Source organism: Spermophilus citellus (genome assembly GCF_964194105.1).
Source record: "Spermophilus citellus genome assembly, chromosome: 10".
Lineage (NCBI taxonomy): Eukaryota > Metazoa > Chordata > Mammalia > Rodentia > Sciuridae > Spermophilus > Spermophilus citellus.
In genome coordinates, this window is record NC_138197.1 from 118,282,776 (window position 1) to 118,307,056 (window position 24,281).

The 24,281-nt window shown below is 33.7% G+C and overlaps 2 protein-coding genes across 2 annotated transcripts in view; one reads left to right on the forward strand and one right to left on the reverse strand.

Annotated features, from left to right (window-relative positions):
* PARPBP (PARP1 binding protein) overlaps positions 1 to 21,864 on the forward strand; it is a 55,094-nt gene extending 33,230 nt beyond the window's left edge. The window contains exons 6-11 of the mRNA XM_081311560.1: positions 812 to 966; positions 7,155 to 7,338; positions 10,152 to 10,330; positions 13,180 to 13,261; positions 20,922 to 21,057; positions 21,533 to 21,864. Of these exons, the coding sequence (XP_081167686.1) occupies positions 812 to 966; positions 7,155 to 7,338; positions 10,152 to 10,330; positions 13,180 to 13,261; positions 20,922 to 21,057; positions 21,533 to 21,858 (1,062 nt within the window). The 3' untranslated portion in view covers positions 21,859 to 21,864. The remainder of the gene's footprint in view (positions 1 to 811; positions 967 to 7,154; positions 7,339 to 10,151; positions 10,331 to 13,179; positions 13,262 to 20,921; positions 21,058 to 21,532) is intronic.
* Positions 21,865 to 22,206: 342 nt separating this feature from the next.
* Positions 22,207 to 23,363, reverse strand: PMCH (pro-melanin concentrating hormone; the record flags this gene model as incomplete). The annotated part of the gene is made up of 3 exons (XM_081311561.1): positions 22,207 to 22,272; positions 22,566 to 22,764; positions 23,115 to 23,363. The coding sequence occupies 3 exons, from the start codon at positions 23,361 to 23,363 to the stop codon at positions 22,223 to 22,225; spliced, it is 498 nt and encodes a 165-aa protein (XP_081167687.1). The 3' UTR covers positions 22,207 to 22,222.
* Between the last annotated feature and the right edge of the window lie 918 nt (positions 23,364 to 24,281).

The following is a 24,281-nucleotide window of genomic DNA, read 5'->3' on the forward strand; positions in this document are numbered from 1 at the left end:
TGGTGCAGTGCTTGCCTAGCATGTGTGAAGCACTGGGTTTGATCCTCAGCACTGCATAAAAAATAAACAAAGATATTGTGTCCATTTATAACTAAAAATATTTTTTTTAAAAGAAGTTAACCTTATTATTTAATCTGTTATTTTCTAAGTTATTTCACCATGGAGCTTTCTCCCAAATTATTGGTATTTCATAGAGTTTGTCTTTCTTGGGGTAATGCTTTGGAAAATGCATCTACTAAACATTTTTTCTTTGATGGAGACATTCTTATGTTCAACCATCACATACATATTTTATCTTTGTTAAGAAAAAGCATTTTACGCATGGTCAAATAGTCTAGGACGCAAGACGTAGTTGGAACTTAGTGGCTATCTAAATATTTATTTTATATGAGAGGTAAAGTAAAAGTTTGGAAATGCTGGATTGCCAGACAATTCATAGTAGATTAGTTGACAATGAAAACAAGTTTGTTCTTCATAATGGTTCCAGGAGTCTGACATCAGTTTAAGAATGTCAACAAATTCTTTATAGTCAATGACCTGTTCTTATGAATGTGAAGATGATCTTTAGTCCTTAATTTACTCTCTGACTTAGCCTATCAGCCTCCATCTGAGCTGGGCATTATTGCTCCAACCTTGATGTGTGAATTTTGCCTGGCACTTGTTTCTTTGGTTAGTGAAGAGTGGTATGAGCCGTAAATTGTGCTTCATTTTAACTTTATTCCTAAATCTACATAGATCTAGCTTCAAAAGATAAACTGTAGCTTTTTGCTTAATCATTAAACATGAGTAAACTCTTTGTTTCCACTCACAGATGGCTACATCCTTTATTAGAACATTAGAGCTTGGAGGGAAAGGCTATGCACCATCACCATCTGATCCTTTAAGGAAACATGTAAAGGGACTGTCTAATTTTATTCATTTAATTGACAAATTAAATGAGATTCTCGGAGAAATACCAAGTCCAAGGTAATAATTTTTCATAAATTACAAATTTGTCTTATTAGCCTATCTTTAAAACTTCACAAAATCACAGGTAGGAATGATAGATATCAAAATGATCAAGCGTTAGGCCAAACAATGGAGAGGAAAAGCAAAATAGATGAATAAATTATTGTATGCCTTGCTGTCATTCTTAAATTTTTACCAAAATTAAAAGTACATCCAAACTAACTTAGATTAATAAAAAAGTATTAATATTTTTATCTAGAAGAAACAGATTTTTGAAGACTAGAAATAGCCAAATAGATATAATTCCTTTAAACTTTTAATTTAGTGTTGAAGGAAACCGGTACTAAGAATGAATAAGAAAATTAAAAAATATGATGAATTCTCTATTCTGTTTTATACTGGCTATCTTTTATTTTCTAATGTGTAAATCTTTGGTTCATCTGTCATTTGTTTATATGTGATATTAGAAATAAGAGGTTTTTTTAATCTCAGGCTTGCATTTGTAATATAGATATATTGGATGATAAATTTTAAAGAAAAATTTTGGAAGTTAGAAGTGGAATATATATGCTTACAATTATGGTGGACTCCTGTGGTTTTGATTGTTATTCCATAGCATGGTTCTAATAAAAATAGCTGCTGGGCTGGGGATGTGGCTCAAGCGGTAGCGCACTCGCCTGTCATGCGTGCGGCCCTGGTTCGATCGTCAGCACCACATACAAACAAAGATGTTGTGTCTGCTGAAAACTAAAAAATAAATATTAAAATTCTCTCTCTCTCCTCTCTCTCTCTCTCTTAAAAAAATTAAAAATTAATAAAAATAGCTGATATTTATTGAACGCTAATTGTGTAAGACATTGTGCTAAACTCTTTATGTAAACTTGAAGACGTTGCCCAGGGGTGTGGACAACCTATTGGGCTTCATTGGTAATTTATTTTGTTTTATTCTCTCTACTTGGACTTTAGCCACAATCTAAAGATAATAAGAAAAAGCAAGACACCATCTCTTCTGTTTCTTCCAGTTCCTTCTTCCTTTTACAGCTCAAATTCTTGAAGAAAATGCTATTTTTTAATTCTTTGCTATTTCTAGTTATTTAATGTGCATTTCTCAGGAGACAGTAAGCTCTTTGAGGGTTTATTGGGTTTCTTTACTAATATTTCTGGCACACAGCAGACATTCAGTATTCATTTCCTTGTTTATACTTGACCAACTCATACCTGTTCATGTTTCCCAAAGCTCTTCTGCCTATGAGCTTTTGTGATCATCTGGTTGTTATTGTCTTTGGACTCTTTTGAGTCCTTATATATGATTATTGTCTTGAACTCTTTTTTTTTCCCTCATAACATCTAAGATACTATTCTCTTATTTTCTAGCCCCCTTTCATTACATTATGCAAATTCTTCCAAATCTATATTTCAGTGAAATCCAGACTTCTTTCCTGATTTTTAGAGATATATCTTCAACTGTCTTTGAGGTAGTACCTCAAAGGCAGCTCAAACCTAACATGTCTCAAACTACGTCTTAATCTTTCCCTGGAAAGGTGCTTCTTCGAAAGTGGTGAAGCCTTTCTCCTTTCTCTATCTCCTGGTTCACCTAGATCTACCAACTCCTCTTCTGTGACACTTTTTGTATTCTTCCTCCTCATCTCTATTCCTGTAGCTGCCATCTTATTTCCAGTCTTTATGCTGTCTGTTTTAGACTTTAATTCTTTCTGGACTTTTTTGCCAGTCTCTGAGTTTTCCATTCTGCTTTCCGTCTTGCTTTGCTCCATCCTGTTAATCTTATTGCTACCAGAATGATCTTCCTGAAGCAGCGAATGTTAAGCCCGTGACTAAGACCTTCAATGATTGCATAGTAGGTATAGGGTAAAGCTCCAGGAATCTCAGTGAGGTATGCAAAATTGTATATAGTCAGATTCCTGCCTGTCTTCACTTTTGGTCTCTATCCTTTTTGTCTCTCAACCTTAAAACTTGGAAATAAAAATATATTTAACTCTTGTATCTGAGGATAAGTTTGTATACTGACCTTGTAATAGGGGAGTTATAGTCACCTTTCAGCCCATGGAAGAATGGGAATAGACATGGGAGAAAGGGGCGGGGGGAAGAATTGATTCTCACATTCATCACTCTTGCCAGCTTTTCATGAGGCCATCTTAGCTGTAGTTGGCTGCATTTCTACACTTTGCCAGTAGGTGCCACCGCAAAATGCATACCATACCTTCACCTGAAAAAAATGTCCTGAGTTAAAGGATTTTAGGTTATATAAATTAGTTGTTGTTTAGAAGTTTTAAACGCTGTCTTTCAAGATTATTACCCAATTTTAGTGCAAACCAGCATTACGTATTTAGTATGTGCTTATAGAATGTTAAAATTTTTCTTGTTTAAAAATTTCTGAAGCATTTTTGATACATTTTATATGGTGCCTTTCATCAAATTTACTTTTTAAAGGTAAGATTCATTTCAGCAAACAGTTATCAAATTTTTGAATATGATACAGAAAAGACGATCACTTTATTTAGTAGAATGAAGAATAATCAATAATTACTTTCAAGTATTGGCAGTCACTTCTCTGTTATTGCTCAGTGTTTTCTTCAAGTTACTTTATTTGGAACTTAAGAATCGAATTATGCTTTTCATTATTAGCCTTATTTTTACCTTTCTGCCCCAGCACTCTGGTTTGATGCAGTCACGAATCAGGAGCTACAGTTAAGAAAAAGGTTTTCTTCACTTTGTAACCCCTGTACATAGCACAGATATCATGGGGTAATTTGAGTTAAATCTTCTGGCTGGGTACTGTGACACACAGCTATAATCCCAGCTACATGGGAAACTGACACAGGAGGATCACAAGTTAGACGTCAGCCTCAGCAATTTAGTGGGACCCTTTCTCAAAATAAAATAATAAAAAGGTCTGGGAATGTAGCTCAGTGGTAGAACACTCCTGGGTTTAGTCTCCAACACTAGGAAACAAACAAATAAAACTTGTGGAGTTTCTAGGCTCTAGAGGCAAAGTTTGAATTAAGCCACTATGTTGAATGGCAAATATTGAAAAAGTTAATGGATGGCTTTAGTAGTGAATATATTGTAATAAACTAGTGATAGCATGAGTGTTTGGGGTATTTAGCCAGGGCTCAAATTGTTAACCTAGGTAAATAAAAGTCTGAAATGTAAAGTTATGAATTTTTTTCCTAAACGGTTCTCAGTGAATTACATAATCTTTAAAATTTATCATTTTTATTCTTGTTGAGAACATGGGAAAAGAGGGTCAAGGGTGACTTTTTTCTTTAATCATTTGAAACATTTTTTTTTCATAAATTCTTGTGATTGGCACTAAGACATGCTTTTGTATTTTATTAGCCATTTGAATATTTTTCAAAATCCTTTTTCATAAGATTAATTCTCAGAAAAAAAGTATATTATGCTAATTATATTTTCATTTTAACTATATTTTATCTAGTTCATTTCTGTGCTTTTAAATGGAAATTAAGGGGAAAAAAACACATGAAAAAGAAAGTTCTTGTGTACTTGAAACTATCCTAGAATTTACTCAGACTTTTGACTATAGAAATATGACAGGCTAGGTCCCCTGATCAACCCTTTGATTAACAGTAATTAATAAAGCCTTGATGAACAGGAAAATGTAATGAAAATGCAGGTCATAGAATATGCAAAAGAAGAAAGCCAAAGAGGCAAGTTAAAAAGAAACCAGCCTTTATTTTGAGAGCATTTGCTGAATTTGGTGAACTGGAGTTCTATTCTTTTAGTTGTTTGAATCAGAGGGGACAAAATCCAGAGTCTGCCCAACATGAGTGGGTCTAATAGAGGCAGATTACCACTCTCTTGGGCTGATTCCTCAGTGTATACGAGTGAGGGCATTAGCCTAATAGAAGGGTTTCTATAAAAACCTAGTTGATCTAGTTAATTATAAAATATTTTAGTATTTAGTTTAAGATTAAAAGTTACTAAGATTAAAAGTTACTGCTGTCTTCATTTCTTTTCAACACAGTATTGGATGTCTAATTCAGGTTTGTAAGGCAAGAAAAAAAAAGGAGATAAAGCAATTAAAATGAAGAAATAAAGCTATTTGATAATGATTATATATGTAGACAACTCCAAGAATCTAAAAACAATTATTAAAACTTTAAAATTAACATTAGAGTTTAACAGTGTTGCTGGATGCAAGGTCAATAAAAGAAGTAAATGTATTAAAGAATTAAATTAAAGAATAAATTAAGAATTAAAGAAGTAAATGTATTTCTATATCTGATCATAAGGTCAATAAATAAAAAATACTTGTATTTCTATACCTTCACTAGATAGAGAAAGTTTCAGAAAAATAGCTTTAAATATATAAGGTACATAGAATTAACCTAATAAAAGCCACACCAGCTCCTTCCCCCTTGGAAAGTTCAGACTGACAGTAAAAGTCACTGGTTGCCCTATCCCACTTGTTGCTAGCCCAGGGCTTTGCGTTCTGATCACAATGCTTCTATAGATATTTGCCTTTGGAAGACCTCATTCTTCCTGCTTTATTATACTCACAACTTACCACTTACCACTTACCACTCCAGCTCTTGTTCATTCCTTTCTGAAGGAGAGTTTGGGTATTTGGAGATTTTCCTCTATTCTCACCATGCTCAGTGAGACTTTTCCCCAGAGTGTTTACACTTATTGTAGAGTAAGTGCAAACACTTTAAGCACTATTGTATTACAACTAATAATATAAATAAATAGTAAATTATATATTGAGTTTTACTATTAAAAACTGCAGATTGAATAATGTTCATTTCGTTTACAAACATCATCTCTTCTGTGTATCAAGTGTATATTGGTATGTGAAGATTATTTATGATTTCCTTTCTCAAAGACCTAATTTTTGCCTGAAATGTTTTCCACTTTGCCTTATAAAAACCACCAGTGTTGCTTTTTAAATAATGCTACTATCCAGTGTCCTTGGAGATGCTGATTCAGTAGGATCATATCCAGAGTTGATGTTTAAACAAAACTGATCTGATTCTGATGATTGGGAAAATTTGTGAGACACTGATCTAATGTATTGTCATCATAAATTAAGTTTCTCTGTGATTTTCTTTTAACTTTTCTATCTGGACCAGTTATTTTAATGTGAACTATCATATTTCCCGTGCTTGTTAGGGAGTTTGGCTGTTCTCTAAGACGTAATACCTGGCAATAAAGCTGTGAGGATGCAAACTTCAATTCATAAAATTTCCTTATGCTACTACAAAGAGAAGTTTAGCAGCATACTCTCAGCAGCAAATGGCAGAAGTGCCATTCGTCTCAGGCAGCCTGACTCCATGGTCAGCCCAGACTTCTCTCCCATTCTGCACTGTGCAACTTTCCAGGCGTGCTTCAGGGAATGAGGATCTTGTGACTTCAAGTGAGATTCCTCTTTATTGTTGGATATCTCTAATTCCTGCCTTGGGATGGACCAAGATCCTTTGTCATATATCTCTCACATTGGTCCTTGGCAGGTTCTCTACAGCAGGAGCTGCAATCCAAATTCCTTCAGGTTTAGTCTTGGAATAAAGGAACATCTCAGGTTTCTAAAAACACTTGTATATTGGTCATAGTTGGTTCAGTCTCTGATTTGCTTTGTATTAGTACTAACTTGTTTAATTTCCTTGTTCATATATAGTAACCTTCACATATTAGAATGGTATATTGTATGTTTCAGGTCAGTCTCCTCCTATCCCAAACATGATTTTCTCAGTCAAGTCATTTAATCTTCATGAGACTCAATTCTCTCATCTATGATTTAGAGGTAACATTAACAACTTTTCGAACTGGTTTTAAAATTACAGTAATGTAACATTCTAGACGTTCATTGAGAGGTAGCTGTTTTTTGTTATTTTAGTAATATCTAAAAGTACATACTTTAAGTATATTGCATGTATATAAGTGGGTCTGATCTGTAATCACATTTCATGTATAACAAAAGTATTTCCCTTCAGCTTTCAAATCAAGGAAAATGTCACTTGTTGAAATTACTTGTTTCTAGAAAAACTTTAAACATTTTGTTTCTAATGGTTCTCATCATTTTCTTAAATGCTTTACTGTTTGATTTATAAGATCAAAGCAAAATTCTTTGAAAGGTGTTGATTAGTGCTGAAAATTATATTTTCAAGCTTATAAGCACATTGCTGTTTGCAGTACTATTATAAAGATGATCTTATTTCTATTTTCAGCATTGCAGGGAGTCGGATTCTGTCAGTGATAAAGATGCAGCTGACTAAAGGCCAAAACAGTAGGGATCCTTTTTATAAAGCAGTTGAGGAAGCTGCTCAGGCTTTGGACTTGAGGATTAAAAACATTATCAATTCTCAACAAGAGGCTGTAGCTGTCAGCACCTCTGACATCAGTCCTGCCCGGGTAATGAGCTTTTTATTCTTCATTGTGTGTCTAAACAAAACATCATCTCTTGTATTTATTAGAAAAGGTTTACTACTGATACTTAAGTCTGAAGAGTGCATTTCCTGTGTTCTAAGATGATATTGAAAATTTAATTTTCTCAACAGGATTATGTTCAACTTGCATAAATCATAACATCTTTGGGAAGAATTATATTGTTAAAGTAAGTCATTGGATAATCTCCAGTACCCTTTGTGACACTAAAAGCTTCTGATTCTTGATGGATACTACAAATACTTTGTAGTATTTCTCAGTAACTATTCTTATAAAATAATTATTTTTCCATTTACTCAGATATAAGTTAAGAGCCTGGCTTCTGACTCCAAGACTGAGTCCTCTGCAGGACAGCAGCAGTTCTATTAGAAATGGTTTCTCCTCAGCAATTAACTTTTTTTTATATAGATCTCTGTAATCAGTTATTTCTACCTCTTTTCTACCAGTTTTCCCCATACATGGCAATTTTTAAATTGTATATTCCCAGAACATTTACTTCTTTCTTGATTTTTCTTAGGTAGGTAATCAAATATAATAGTTTCTAACCTGTGATATTATGGGAAAAATTGATTACCATGTTTTTAGCTCCAGAACAGAATTTTGGAGTATGCCTTTTAATTCATTTATTGCAGTTTATCCAGTTAACAAAAGCCCGTTTACATTAGGTGTTATTATGACAACCAGTATATAGACATAAACTTGCTTAAATTTATCATTTACTGATTCATTCACAGACCTTGATGACCATTTGTAGCTATTTTTCTATAATAATACATCTTTTTAAATTTACTTTGAAGGCATGGTATGGGGGAGACTCTGGGATCCACCTCATTTATTTCATATATGTTAACATTTCCAGCAACTAGTTTGCCTCAGATGACAACCAGATTATCTTTGTAAGTGATAGGAACTGTCACAATCTCAGGTAATTAAGAGCACCAGTCTCTTCCATATGGCAAAAGAAATAAGATATAAACAGCCTGGTTTTTAATTTTATGTTTTCTACCAAATCACAAATATTTTAAAAATTTCAATCAAATAATACTCAAGGAAGTTAATATTAAACTAATGGAAACTGTATGTTAAGCACCAGATTGTGATAAGCCATTTGTTTTAATTCCCATGGAGCTGCACATTAGAGTTCACCTGGTAGCCTGAGTCTGCCGAGTAGAGTAAGGAGGCCAAAACCCTGTTGGTAAAAGCTGGGGAAACTGGCATAGCTGCAGTAGATGGCCCAGAAAATGCAGCTTTGTTATCTTGGCACAGTGTTCATCGGCCCTGTGTGTCTGGCACTATCATGGCCCCTGTTTTGCCAGTGAGTCTAAGAACAGAGGAGTACATACAATGAATAATCTGGTATTGAACCCAGGTTTAAGAACAGAGGAGTAAAGAAATTTCTCAAGAGTTGTATAGCATATACAGTTAATAATCTGGTATCAAAATCTACAGTTTGTGTTTACATATATCTATTTGCAAAATTATTTTATCATATATTCTCTTTTTTTCCTCTATCTAGTCACTAAGTTTTTCTAGCCCACCCTCCTTTTTTGGAGATGGGGTCTTATTGTATTGCCTGTTCTGTCTTGAACTCTTGGACTCAAGTGACACTCCTGCCTCAACCTCCTGAGTAGCTGGAACTACACTGCACCTGGCTTGTCTCTCCCTTTTTAATCTATTTTATCTCTAGTGCTACCTTCAGACCTGTCATACCTAAACTGGCCTTTTAATTTGTGACCCTGTCTCCAGATTTGAAAATATTCTTATCCTGAAATATATTTTACATATTGCCAGCATCAATTAAATTTTTTTTTTATTAGCCACACATGACATTATAGATCTTGGCAATTCATACATTTGAATCAATTGGAATTTTTTTCAAAATCTAAGTAATGTTATTGTACTTGCTTGCTTGATATAAAGCAAGAGATTTTACCTGTGTAACCGACTGATTTATAACTTCTTTGCATAGTGTACAGAGCTTTTCCAGACTCATCCTGTGTTACTTTCTCCCTGTATCTTATTCCCCAGCCTTGTCATTCTACCTAGTCTTTTGTTCCCCATCTTGTCATTCTTCTTAGTCTCCAAGAGTGCTATCTATGCTCATTCCTACCGCTGTATGTCTCTTCCTCTGACACCATCCTTGACTCCACAGTACACTGACCACTTTGTTTTGTATGCTTCTGCGCCATTGTATATATACTTGTTAGAAATATCAATTAGCATTCTGTAATATGATGTGTTGATTACTTATTTATCTTATCAATATGCCCAAGGCTGTGGGTTCTTTGAAGGTAGTGATTTTCACCTTTGTAGCTTTAGCTTAAGGCATAGTACTTGGAATGTACTACATACTAATAATGATGATTGAATGAACTAGTTTTCACTTTTGCATTTGATTAGATCTTAACAACCATCTATGAGGGTTAGTATTCAAATCTCCAAAACTTTCTCACTCTTTGATATAAGAGAGAAGATGCACCTCCTAGGGCTGAGATTATATAGATAGAGATTGGCTAAGTTTTTCTGATTCAAATGTTATTTTGATCCGAGCCTAATATTTTCCTTTGGTGATATTTTTTGTGCATCTAAAAATGGAGAATATTGATAATAGTACGGCTTCGAGGGGAAACATTAATATGTCTTATAGCCACTTCTCATAGCTTATTTTTTGTTACTTCAACAACAGAGGAAGAAGAGTGGCAGATGAAATGGAAAAGTGTGGCTGACTCAACCTAGTAGCAGCGATTTTTACATTTATTTAAAATTGCTTTTTGTTCTAGCCAAAATCTCATGCCATCAACCATGACACATCATACTGTGGCAGAGATACCGTGAAAACTTTACTAGTTCTTTTGGATGAAGAAGCAGCCTGTGCTCCTACCAGAAACAAAGCAGAGCTTTTATATGGTGACGAAAGCACCATTCATTGTAATGCAACTTCTATTCTTACACTTTTTACGTAAGTACCATGGAAGTCATATGTGTATAAATATTAATTCTGGAAATTTTGAAAAAACACTTATTGATTATAAAAGAAATATATGCTTATAGTAGGAAGGTTGGAAACTATCAATAAGTATGAAGAAAGAAAACAAAAGTTAAAGGGAGATTGAACATTTAAATGCAAAGAGGTTATATATTTAAAAAGCAATATTTTGTGAGAGTATTGTAGGTGTTTTCGGTTTCAATGTTGCTTTTTATTCTCGTTTTTTGATTTAAGAACACATTTGCTTTACTGTGTGTTAGGAATTTGACTAAATTCTTTTGCTTAAATTATCTCAGCCCTCACAACTCCTTTTAGTAGTATCTGCACTTAGTGAAGAATTAGACACTTGAGGGAGGGAGGGAGGGAGGGAGGGAGGGAGGGAGGGAGGGAGAGAGAGAGAGAGAGAGAGAGAGAGAGAGAGAGAGAGAGAGAGAGAGAGCCCAAAAAAGCAAAGTTAACAAGTAGCAAAGATTTCTTTCTCCAAAGCCCAAGGCCTGAGCTCTAAGGACTGCTGTTCACCCTGCGAATAGGAAAAGGCATGTATACATTGGAATTGACATTTTCTGGTCTTTCTCACCTTATAAAGAAAAATATGCTAAATAAGACCTTGATGGTATCTCAGTCCTCTTTGACTTAGACAGCCATAGACTGGGTGGCTTAAATAACAGAAACTTGCTTTCTGTTTGGGCTGGAAGTGTGAGATGGGACACCAGAGCTCTTGGTTCTGGTGAAGGCTTTTCTCTCGGGGTACAGATGATTGCCTTCTTGCTGTGTGCTCACATTGCCTTTCCTTAGTGCCTGTACAGAGATTGCCCTCTTCCTCTTCTTGTAAGGCCACAGATTAGGAATTTGCTTATCATACCTTACCTGTATGATCTCATTTAACTATAATTATTTCCTAAAAGCCCTATTTTCAAATCAGTTGTATCTGGGATTAAGGTTTCAACATATCTTTTTTGGAGGGATACATTTCCATCTATAGCAGATACTCTCTAGTTTAAACAGCAATTAAGTCAGTTACTCAATAAATGGGTAAATTCTTAATTAAGTAAACACAGGCTTCTAGGAATTTTAATGATTTTTAGAACAACCATTTCAAATTTTAAATTTAGTACATTGTAGAAAAATTTCATAGAATCATCTTACTGTTTGATCATTTCTGTTTTCTATAGGAGGTACTTTTTAGAGATCTGTTTTTAGGTCTGAAATTGCTTATCTCCATTCACGATTGCTTCAGGGGCTCTCTCCCATGCCTCAGTATCTTTTTTCTTCTCTTTAAAGAGTGACTTCTTCATGGGTTTTCATTCAGTGTGTTATCTCATTCGTTACATCTCATCTTCCTTACTAGCTTTCCTTGACAGTTCTTCTGTCTTGGCACAATATAATTCTTCCACAGTCTGCTTAAAAATGCCCACATGTTATCCTAACAATGGAAATTTCTCTACGGAATATTTTACTGACACTGTGCTAGAATCTCAGAAAGCAGAATAAAGACAATGATCCTTTCTTTTTTCTCTCTCTCTTTTTACCTTTTTTCTATTTAACAAAATGTGCTTTTAGGTAGAAATATAGATAATTTTAATTTTCTGTTGGATTAAATTACATCATTTTTTTAGGAAAATTTTCTATTTGTAGAATTTGTTTAAACCAAATTCTTGGATCCATTTTAAAAAGAGATTTTCCTGTACTTTAATCTTGTGGCCAAACACGTTTCAATTATGAGGGAATTCTACATTATCACTTTAGTTGTCATTGTGCAGACAGTCCATAGTAAGGTAAAATTTTAATTATCTGCACCAAAATGATAAAAGTAAGCACAATGTAGTATATGAATTTAGGTCAATGTAAGGTTATTACTATTTTTTCTTAGGGTAAACTACCCTTTACTCTTATATAAATAATGATCTTTGAGTCAAAGAGGTTCAAGTTTTGGCTCTATTAAGCTAAAAAGGAATTAATTTATTGAGGAATACAGGTTGACACAGCAGGCTGCAGGATCTCCTCCATTTTGCCTTCTCTAACCTTCCAATTCTATGTTTTCCTTTCCCTACTCTTTTGACTTTTATGTATGTAGATATCTTATTTCCCTTAGTTAGACCTTAGTTAGACCTTAGACCTGGATATAGAGTCAATGAAAGAATCAACATTTACCCTGAAAAGGTTGCATTATTCCCTTTAAGGGCATAATATAGTGCCTTGGAAATAAATTTAGAAGATCAAGAAATATTTAGTTATTGAATTAATTAAGCAAATTATTATTAGGATTAATATTATTAATATTATTATAGGGGTGTGGATACTTATACGAAGTATTACAAACATATAGCTTCAGCTGTTCTTTATACTTTAGCCACTTTTAGGTAGAGCAGTGAGGGAAAACTAGCTTGTAAATTACTTTGGTTTATGAGAGTCTTCATTCATATAACAAGATAGCTTACATTGAATCATTTGTAAATAATATTTATTTCTCATCATTCTGAAGGCTTGAAATCTAAGTTCAAATTGCCAGCACATTCATTGGTATTCACAGGTGAGGGCCTATTCCTTGCAGATGGCACCTTCTTACTGCATGTTCATGTAGCAAAAAAGGTGGAGGGGCCCAAGGGGCCAAACAGGATCTTTTATGCCTTTTGATAAGGTCATTAATTTCCTTTGTGAAGGCAGAGCCCTCATGACCTAATCACCTTCTATAGGTCCCACCACTCAACTTTTGTAGGTCTCACCTCTGTTGTTTTGGGGATTAAGTGTCAACATAAATTTTGGAGGGACATAAACATTGAAACCATAGCAATAAGTTTTTGTCTTTTTTTTTTTTTCCATAGCTCTCCCACACAAGTGAATAACTCATCAGTGAAACCCCTAAGAGAACGCATCTATAAGTCAATGCAAGAGAAAAAAAATAAGGTACAATTTAGTGTACTGTCATGAAAATGATATGTTTTGTTTTTAGAATAAATAAATATTTAAAGTTGAGGGGCATATTGTAAATATACATTGCCTATGACCCAGTAAGAATGAATTGGAAAATGAGTAATGAGGATTGACATACAGAAATTTTCCTTTTATACAATCTTAACTAATCTGTTTTGGCTATTTAGTTCACTAGACCTACAAGAAGAAAAGAAATAAGCAGTTGTTATTGCAAATATTGACTAAGTATCTGTTGAATGAATGGGAAAAAACATAAGACATGGGCTTCTCATTTGCATTTCTAATATCTTAAATGGAATCTTAAGAGACTATGTGTGCTAGCTTTCTATCACTATTACAAATACATGAAATAATCAATACGTAAAGAAAAAAGGCTTACCTGTCTCAAAATTTCAGAGATTCCAGTCCATAATTGATTGGCCCTGTTGCTTATAGGCCTGTAGTGGGGGTACTGGGTGGCAATGGCAGGGAGCCTGTGGCAGAACAAAACCATTCACTCCATGGCCAGGGAGGAAAGAGAGAGGAGGGGAGAAGAAGGGGCTAGGGTCCTACTATCTCCTTCAAGGGCATGTCCCCAATGACCTGAAGACTGCTCACTAGGCCCCATTTATGTCACTACTCCCAGTATTGCCAAGCTGAGGACCAAGACTTTTACACATGGGCCTTTGGAAAACGTTCCAGATCCAACTATACTACCAGGTAATTTAAAATTGTACCTGAATGAAGATATAATGGCAGAATGTAAATAATTGTAGATCAGCATGGGAAGGATATTTTATATTGTTCTTGACTAGAGCAGCTCTTTATATTTTTATTTAGTCTGAACTGTCTCATACAAAACATTTGTGCCTATAAGTAGTTAATAATGTATTTCTTTAAGCATTTAAAATTTTCTTGGTCTTTGTTTCTTTTTAAAGAAACTTGGTTTTAATTCATTCAATTATATAATATACTTTTATTGAGTATCTACTATGCATTAGACACTGTTGTAAGCTGAGAATCATTAATTTTTTAAACACATTTTTATATAAAATATATAATTATCCTTAAATCATCAAATAATTATTCATCTTGACTCAACTAAAAAGAAAACTATAGTTTGTATGCCCTTTCTGCTCCTTGGGCCAATTGGCAAAGCTTTTTTTTTGGTACTGACAATTGAACCCAGGAATGCTTTAGCTTTAAGCCACTTTCCCAGCCCTCTTTTATTTTTTTATTTTGAGATAGGGTCTCGCTAAATTGACAAGGCTGGCCTCAAACTTTTAATCCTCCTGCTTCAACCTCCTGAGTCTCTGGGATTAGATGCTCAGCCAAAGCTTTTGATTATAATATATTTCATCTATGTACCTCAAATTCATTAATTTATTACTAACTATTGTCTTTCTGTTGGTTATTAGTAGTTGTTAGTACTTAATGCCTATGGAACACATCATTGAATTTTGTTGTTTTCTATTATTATTTTGTCAATTCTTTATTATATCGTTATAAGTATTTGTAGTATAATCACATAAACACATTTTTAAGGACATAGCAGGGCTATGTTAGCAAAAAAGTGTAAATAAACTAAACATCTGGAGAGGATAAAGTCTTGGGGAGATGAGCAGATCGATGTTGGCTATTTTCTCCCCTGGTATTATTTGCTAGTGTTGGATATGAGCTGATGATTGACTTTGGCCCACATAAAGGAACACTACTGAAGTAAAAAAGGAACCAACCTACCAACAAAGCTTTTTGGGTGTCTTGAAAGGCTTTTTACCCAGGACACATATGCTTGATTTTGTAGCTATGGGAGGTATGGGTTAAAATCACGTGTGGTCTTATTTGGAAAAGGAGACTGGGGCTGGGGCTGGGGCTGGGGCTCAGCAGTAGCGCATGTTCCTGGCATGTGTGAGACACTGGGTTCATTTCTTAACACTGCATATAAATAAGAAAAGGAGACTCAGCTTGAGGAGTGGGACCTGCCTCAGGCACATGGCTGCCCTCCTTTTTTTTAGGACATTTGAAAATGAACTAGGGTAGGAGGTCAGAGAGCAGGGTGTGAGAACCTCTGAAAAACAGACCCAAACCCCCAGACTCCCAGGCCAGAGGCTGTAGACATCCCCACAAGCCTGGAGGAGGGACAGGTCCAGAGGATGAATGTGAGTTACGGTGTGTGTGGTGTGGCTGCCTCTGTCTCTGTTGAAGAGAGCAGAGTCTATTCTGTATATGCCTTTCTAACTCTGAGCTTTTGCTTACTCATGTTTTTTATTCCCTCATGGCTTCTCGCATACCCTTGTTATGATCTTAGTTTTACTTCTTCATTCATGAATTCATTCAGCCAACCCTCAGCACCTCCTGTATAGCAGACTTGATGCTGGACACTGGAGATGATATAACTGTGAACAGGGCAGACAAAACACCCTGCTGTGGTGGACAAAGCTTCTTCACATATTTGTGCAGTTGAGGTAAAAGAACTAAAGAGAAGGCCTTAGCCTAGGCCTACTGCTACGCCCTCTTCACACCTAGCTTTGTTTCATACTTGAGGGGACATAGCATCAGAAGACTTGTTGTGGGTACCCTGCTCCCCATCACCCTCGCCATAACAGTCGGCTCTTGAACCTGGAGGAAGAGGCCAATGTCGTCCAGTGCCCAGGGATTCCAGGAACCTGGTGCAGGACTTAAGAGGGGTGTCTGGTCTCCTGGTGGGCATGTCTGAGGCCTCGTGGTGGGATACACCACAAGGTGGTGAGAGGAGGACCAGAGGGGCCACCAGTTGCCAAACTTTAAAGGTTTTACTCTTTATGGAGTTTATATTTTAGCTAGGAAAGCAGATAATAATCAAAACAAACAAGTAGATTTTATGGTATGTTAGAAGGCTATCAGTGCGATGGGGAGAGGGCTAAGGAGAAAATGCTCTTTGCATGTGTTCTGATTTTATGTAGTGTGATAAATAGAGGTCTCCTTGACAAGATGATATTGAGCAAAGACTCTAAGGGAATGAGAAGCATCATTTATTAGAATGAAGAAGGAATGTTTGTATTAGACTAAAACTGAATTTGTTTTGGTAAATGAACGAAGTTGGATTTTATTGAGTATCTACTAAGTGTCTTGGACATCTTGTATTGATGATCCTTGCTCAACTCTAGAAGGCATTGTTTTCCCATGTAGCTAATAAGTAAGAGAGCAGGGATTTGTATTCAGGTGTCAAGATTTTAGGTTTATGCTATCTCCAAAGAGTAAATAGAGGCAGCATAATTATAATGAAGGGTCACAAAAAGATAATGTTACTATTTAGGTCAGGATTTTTTTTTTTTTTTTGGCTATTTAGCAAAGTAAATGAAATTTGACAGATAAAGAATGAATGTTTTGAAGTATGTACAAATTCATATGCCATCAAAGTTGCCAAGTCTCTGCTTTTGAAAATGTGATCACGTAAGAATCAAAAGATAAATTTGAATATTTATTTCAGTTAGTAGGTATGTTGAGAATAATGTCCATTTTCAAACTTGAGAATCTACGTGTTGGTAGCGTAGAGGTTAGAACTTCTATTTTCTTAATACTGCAGCTAATTCAGAATGGCTGTGACTTTTCTGTGTTTTGACTTATTCATCTTAATTTAACTGGAGTCAGGCTTTCCTATGTGAAGTACTATTTTCCTCAAACTGGGAACCTACTAATAATTTCAATTTAAAAAGAGCTTGTGGCAAAAAGACTTTTCAATTCTTGGCAAGTTTGAAGTTCATTGCAATTTTACTGTGGATAGAAATCTTTCCAAAGGGGGGAAATCACTCTACAAAGGAAAACTTTCAATCCGTTTTTCTCATGTGACTTGAACATAAAATGATTTTAACAGCCATGTATGAATCTGGACATTATTCTTAGTTGTTTAGTACTTCAAAAGCACTTTCAAGAGGGAATTGTTTTGCTTATTTGTGATTCCAAATCAAATACACAGAGAGATTTGGAAGATTTGCCACAAGAAGTAATCTTAATTCTATGTAGCCACTAATCTTATGCAGAAAAATCCAACTTTTATGAACAAAGAAAAAGCAATCTCTTTTAAGTTATAAATACAAGCCGATGTAGCTTGCATTGTTTTAAAAATTAAAATGAAAAAACTGATTATAAGTTCTTTTTTTAGCTGCATTCTTAGGTTCATTTTAGAATTAGCCTGGACCTGGGAGATGTAATTAAACAAATCTTATTTTGTAGGAATGCCTACTTCATATATGTTACTACAATAATAACTATACAGTATCTTCGTTATAACTCTAATATAGCCTATCCATGTTTTTTACTTCATATAATTCTGGCAATACTGTGAGGTGTTATTTTATTTGTGTGGAAAAGTGAGAGGTATAATGGCTTATCCAAGATTTCTATCTAATAAGTAATAGGGCCAGTGTTAGAAGCTGGGCCTTTCGACTACAAATCAGGTGCTCCCCCCGCCACTATCATTTTGTCTTTCTGTGGTGCTTTGTTAGCTGGACATCACATCGTTGACTTCAGTCAAGTTCATGATCACTTAAAATCTGTAGGTCTTTTTCCTACATAGTTTTCAAGTCAAGTTCTCCTCATCCTGTACATATGTAATTGATATTTTTTGGACTAAATATAGGACTTTGTTTATCCCCACCCATTTTCATCTTATTATTTTCTACTTATGGTTTCTAGACTTCTGAATCTTTTCAATCTTGAGTATGTTATCCAGTGTTTTATTCCTTCCAGCCTTATGTCAACAGCAAATTTTATAAATAGAATGTCTTTGTAATTATAGAAGACATCCTAGTTACCTCCTTTGTATACTGTGTGCCTGTTGCAAAGCTGGAACTTAATAAGAGCCATTCTCATTTCTCTTTTGTATACTGTGTTCTTACCACATAAGGAACTTAATAAACAGTAACTGATTTTAAAAAAATTTTGTACAGGACAGAGAAAAGTAAATCTCTCTATGTATAACTTTTTATAAGAAAGAAGAAGAACCCTTAGTATAACTACTCTCAATTATTTCTTTTGGATGCAATTTTCCAAAACCACCATAGAGCTATTATTGTTTTCCTTCTCATATCTGGATATATTTATAATTGCTGTTTTTCATAATAAAGTTTATAATTGCTGTTTTTTCATAAAGTGATTATTTTTTTTCCCTCATTTGAACCTGTTCTGTACTTTAAGAATCTGTTGCCTCATAACTGTGGTTTTCTAGAACTGTCCTATGGTCACTAAGGGCTCCAGCATTACTCTACAGGAGAACTGAAGAGAGGAAATCCAGGTAGTTGTAGCACCAATTTCGACTGTATGTACACAGAAAACAAAGATTTTTTACTTAGATTGTATATTAATAAATAAATTAATAAAAGTAACAAAGCTTGCTGAAGAAATTTCTGTTTATGCTAAACATGAGATTGAGAAAATATCAGTTGTCTGTAGTAAATAATATAATTATTGTATTTTTATTTAGAGTGTTTTATTGGTGTTACTGATGAAGATTTTGTAGTGGGAAGAAGGTACCTATAGGTGCCTTTGCTCAGCAGGTACTGAGAGAGTGATCCAAGACAGTCACTTAGCACCTCTTTGCCTGTAAGGTCTTATCATACTTTTTGTAACTCTTTGTAAGGAATAGTTTATAATTCTCTATAAAGCAATAACTGGTGAAATGAAAAAAGTATGTGAAAAGATAATGTCCATGATTAGTTCTGGTCTTGCAGATGGAAATAAAAGTTCACAGATAATGTTACATAGCAATGATATGATATAATATAGAGTGTGTTTTTTCATAAAACTTATTTTAATAGCTTTATAATTTGTTTTAATTCTGTATTTATAGGGTTATGTCCAAAAAGAGCTACCTAAAACTTTCTATTGTATTATAGGAAATCTTGTGGTTGGAATAATATAACAGGAGTTGTATTCATAGACCCATTCATTATCAGCAGCCAACTCTAGTTTGCTTTCTTAAAAAACATAACTTTTTGATCTTGTACATTTTTTTTGGTGCAATTTTTGTGGGTAAGTGGAAGACGACAACAGTTGTCTAATGCCTCATTAAAGCACATAAAACACAATTTTTAGTGATCTGGGAAAAAGAGGTTCTCCCAAACCTCCTGGACAGAAAAATAGAAAATTTATTATCCTAACAAAATTTGCCTTTATGAAACGGCCGAACAGAAGACTGTTCTAATTTCTTAAACCACAGTCAGTGGTTTTACTGCCATTATCTTTGCAACATCTGAGTAGAATGATACACTGATCTCTTTGAATATATAACATACTATAAATTATTGAATACAATATGCTGTATATATAAATCTACTTTATAGTCATTTATTATCAATAAATAATATTGAGAATACTGTATTTATTATAGTTTGAAGTGTTTTTAGGATTTGAAATGATTTCTAGTTATTTGGAGAAATCTTCCCATTATAACTGAGTGGTTACACAAAAACTTAAATTTTGAAATTTGTATTATATATATAGGCTACTTTGTTCTGAAATTAATTCCTATCTTTAAAACAGCCCAGTGGTTTTATGTTTGCAGAATACATTTCTGAAACTACTTTTTTTGCTATGTCCTTTTGAATTCTTAATTTTTTTTAATTCTTAAAGTTTCTTCATTTTCAAAGCTAATTCTTAATTGAATCTTTCTAATTTTTCTCCAAATTATGAAGAAAGTTAGGAGTTCCTATTTTATATTTGATAGATGCAAGAACATATTTTGAATTTTTTTTTAATTTATTTTTTAGGTGTAGATGGACACAACACAATGCCTTTATTTTTATGTGGTGCTGAGGATCGAACCTGGGTCCTGCCCATGCTAGGCAAACGCTCTACTGCTGAGCCACAATCCCAGCCCCAATATTTTGAATTTTTAACTATTAAAATATTGGTTGAATCTTTTTAGAATGATACATTTAGATCATCTTTCTTGTTTTCCTACACATACAGATTTTAAACAAGATAATGCCTTTCCCCATTTCTTTTTTCATGCTCTTTTATTTTCTGTTCTTCTTTTGACCTCTCTTATTTCTCTTTTTTGTTTTATCATTTCTCCCTTCCTCAATTTCTTTACTTTGAATTCCATATGTTGTCTTTCCAAAAGAATTGTGCTCTATTTCTTAGAATGTAGAACTTGTATTTTCTATGATTATGCATATGAGTATTCTTTTCACTTATAATAAAATTCATTCTCCAAAGCAGCAGCCCAGACACAGGAATGTGTAACAAAAACCTCTGAAGAGTCTAAAGTTGGTTTTTTAACAAGTATTTAAAAAAAAAATCAGAAATATACATAAAGCTAATATTGCTGAAAGAAAAAAATGCCAACCATGGCAAAGAGTGAGTTTGCAAATTATAAAACATAAAAGGTCAAAAGTTTCCAATGAATAATAGAATTAAAAAAAATAACATGTATAGTTGTAGTTGGACACAATACCTTTATTTTATTTATTTTTATGTGGTGCTGAGAATTGAACCCAGTGCCTCACATGTGCTAGGTGAGTGCTCTATCACTGAGCCACAACCCCAGACCCAAATAACAGAATTTTTAAGGGAAATTTTTTTATACCTCAACCATATAGAATGTGTGTTTATCTAGATAAAAACATAAAATAAAGTATAAATTGTGTATTTTTTTTCTTTTTTCTGTTACCAGATGACTCAAACATTAATTAGATCACAGTTTGCTTGTACTTATAAAGATGACTACATGATAAGCAAGGATAAATGGAATAACATGAATTCTGCATCAGAACCTTTATGTGTTCTTCATATGGAAAACAACCTTGCTGGTGATTGACTTTGTTTGAACAAATAAATAACAATTTGATTCTAGTATGCCAATTGGTTTTAATTTATATAAACCCAGATTATTTTTTACACAGTGCTATGAAATGTAAAGGCTTATGTTTTTAAGGCCTGAGTTTACTTAAGAGGTTAAATCTAAGTACAATTTATGGAAAGGAATAGGACAGTTTGATTCAACTAAATGTATTAAAAAATAATTCATATAATTTACTTAAGTATTAAATGTTATATATTCAAACAAATATTTATTGATAGGGATGAGAAGTGGTATGGCAGAATGAAAATTAATGTTATAATGTAGTTATATTTGTTAATTGTTTAATTGGTTAGCATTATTTTATTGTAAATCATAAATTTTTTAATATTCTTTAGCCATTTTTAAAATTTATTTTAAAATTGTCACAAGTTATAATATGAATTATTATATGATTTCTTTCCCCTTTTCATCTTGCATAACAGAGGGTGGAAAATCAACAATTGCAACAAGTTCTGGAAATGTTCATCTGGACAGAAGTGAAAATGACAAAGTATCAAGAAAATCAAGTGGCCAGACAGGAAATAAAAGCTCAAAAAGGAAACAGGTGGATTTGGATGGCGAAAATATTCTCTGTGATAACAGAAATGAACCACCTCAACATAAAAATGTTAAGAAACCTAAAACATCAAACGATTCACAGAATAAATTGGATGGCGAAGTAACCAAAGTAGCAAAAGGCAAAAAGTGTACCTCTAAGGCCAAATTCATCACTGGCCAGACAAAGTTAACTCAATTTTTTAGACTATGATTGTGTCTTTTATGTGTTTTAGATTTATGCATATGGAAAGCTGTACACCAAAGTCACATGTTTAATTTATAAAAGCTCAAGGTGTCAGTTGTGATGCTTTCAAATTTTTCTTTGAAGTGAACGTAAGGTTCATGTGATAAGCATTGTTTAAAAACACCACTGAGTCATAATTATGCAGAATTTTCACAAAGTTTAATATACAGAAAAAGCACATCATTTAGATTATTGGTATGTCTTAACACTACTTTCTTTTAAAGCAGACATTTAAAATAAGATACAAGTTATAGAACATTAAGGGTTTTCTTCCCACTGGCAATGAAATGGTTTTGTTTTCTTCCCCAAAGATGATGTGAACCAACAGGTATCAGACTTGCCAACAAGGCCGGTAGACTCTCCCCAGCATGCACCTGAGCACTGAAGGAAGAATAAAATAGTTTAAATTACTCAAAGTACTACAATAATCACACAGAACTAAGAAATAGTAATAATAATAACAAGAATGGATCTACTATAACTAATTCTGAGTAAACCAAAATTATCATACCTAAATGCTTCTTATTCCCACATTTTTGACAGTCACTTAATGTCAGATGGAATTGAACATCAGTCTTATTTGATTTTGTTATAATGAGATCCAAATTCAGTTAAATTCAGAGGTCTTTTTATGGTATTAAGATGTAAGAACTGAATTTTAAAAGACTACTCACTGTCAAAATCTCTCCTTCCTATTGGAAACTTAGCTGAGTTTTCTTCATCCCCAATTTCTCTCTTTTCTTGTGTTGATTCAGTATTCTGAACTCCATTCTCAGCTGGAAAAGCTACAGATCCCTTTAATGCAAGATAAGGCTTTATAGCCAGATTCAGTGGCAGACCATGACTCACAAAATTATGTTTGGAGCCTGTGTTCTGTGAAGAGAAAATTTGTGTTTTAGCTGTCTTCTTTGGAATGGAGCAATGATACTATTGTTTAATGCCCTTATTGATAAACTTAAAGATGTTCTGCACTAGTTTTGACTCCTTAAAAATAGCTTAGATACAAGTTTAGTCGCGGGGGGGAAAAACTTGTATAAAAGATATTCTCTGGGATGAGAGAGCCACCTGTTTTACATGAATTGTCATCAGTTATCCTATTAATGCATATTGTCACTATTTGCATATATTTCTATTAAATAAAAATGTCAATTTTTCTTTTCAGAAGATTAAAAAAATAATTTACATTTCTGTTACAATAAAAGACAAGTCACATAGCTACTCACCTTTGAATTTTTGTTTTCCTCATCATTCATGAAACTGTTCTCATCATTTTTATACTGTTCCAGAGAAGGGGCAACAACTGATCTTTCTGCAGTATCTTCCTTCTGAAAGGCTTTTCCCATCCGAAATGTATTAAACACCATGTCATCTTCTAAATTTCTTATGGACTTGGAAGCTGAAAGTAAAATACCTTGAGAAAACAGAGAAAAAGTTAATATTAATATATAGGAAGAGAGACTCATTTTTGCCATTCTTAGTTTGATGTTTGCATAAAGACAAACAAGGATGTTTCCCAGTCAACCTGCTTGCTAAATCCTACCTTTATATATTTTCCAGGTTGAATAGAAAGCACTTCAAAGACTTACACTTTCATCATTTTAGACATGACTCATCAGATAGAGGCTTTTGTATAGCTGCTAATACCTACATTGTTTTGGATCTAGTGGCATATTGTTTATTTTAAGTGTGACTTTTCTGAGAATCTGATTAAGATCCTTGGTAAAAGGCTTTCTGTGGAGTAGATTATAGTCTCTTGAAAATGGGTAGTTATTAAGGAAGACCACAGGACATCAGGCTCTTTCAAATATTATTGTTTCCTTCAGTGTATTTTCTGATTAAGATATTAAAACTCAAGTTACTTCACTCAAGGATAAGGATAAAAGTTTTATTTTCTTTTAATTCGGATTAAATTGAAATAATCTTCAGAAGGGATTTTCTTTGATAAACACTTGATATTGTCTTTGGTGTTTAAATGACATAAACTTGTCAGTGTGAACAAAAAGGCATTCATGCTTCATCTAAAACTGACCTGTCAGATGTGTTTTGTCTCTATGTTTACAAAAGGATAACGCTGATATTTATTAGTGGATTTAGCAGTAAATGATTAAGATGTCCTGGAAAAGAATATTTATGTGCTCCATAAATGTTAATTTTGGATGTTATAAGATTTTTAATCATACATTTCAGAATTAATGTCTACTTTTGATTCCAGTGAGTAAGAGAATATATTCTCATATGTTTTCTGGTATATACGTCTAAGATATTTTTAGGGTATATTCCAAAGTATGGGATTTTTGGACCCTGGAGTATGCATATATTCAGTTTTACTAATGCCAAAATATTTTCCAGAAGAGTAGTAATCGGTTTATGCTCCCAGCAGCAGGATCTGA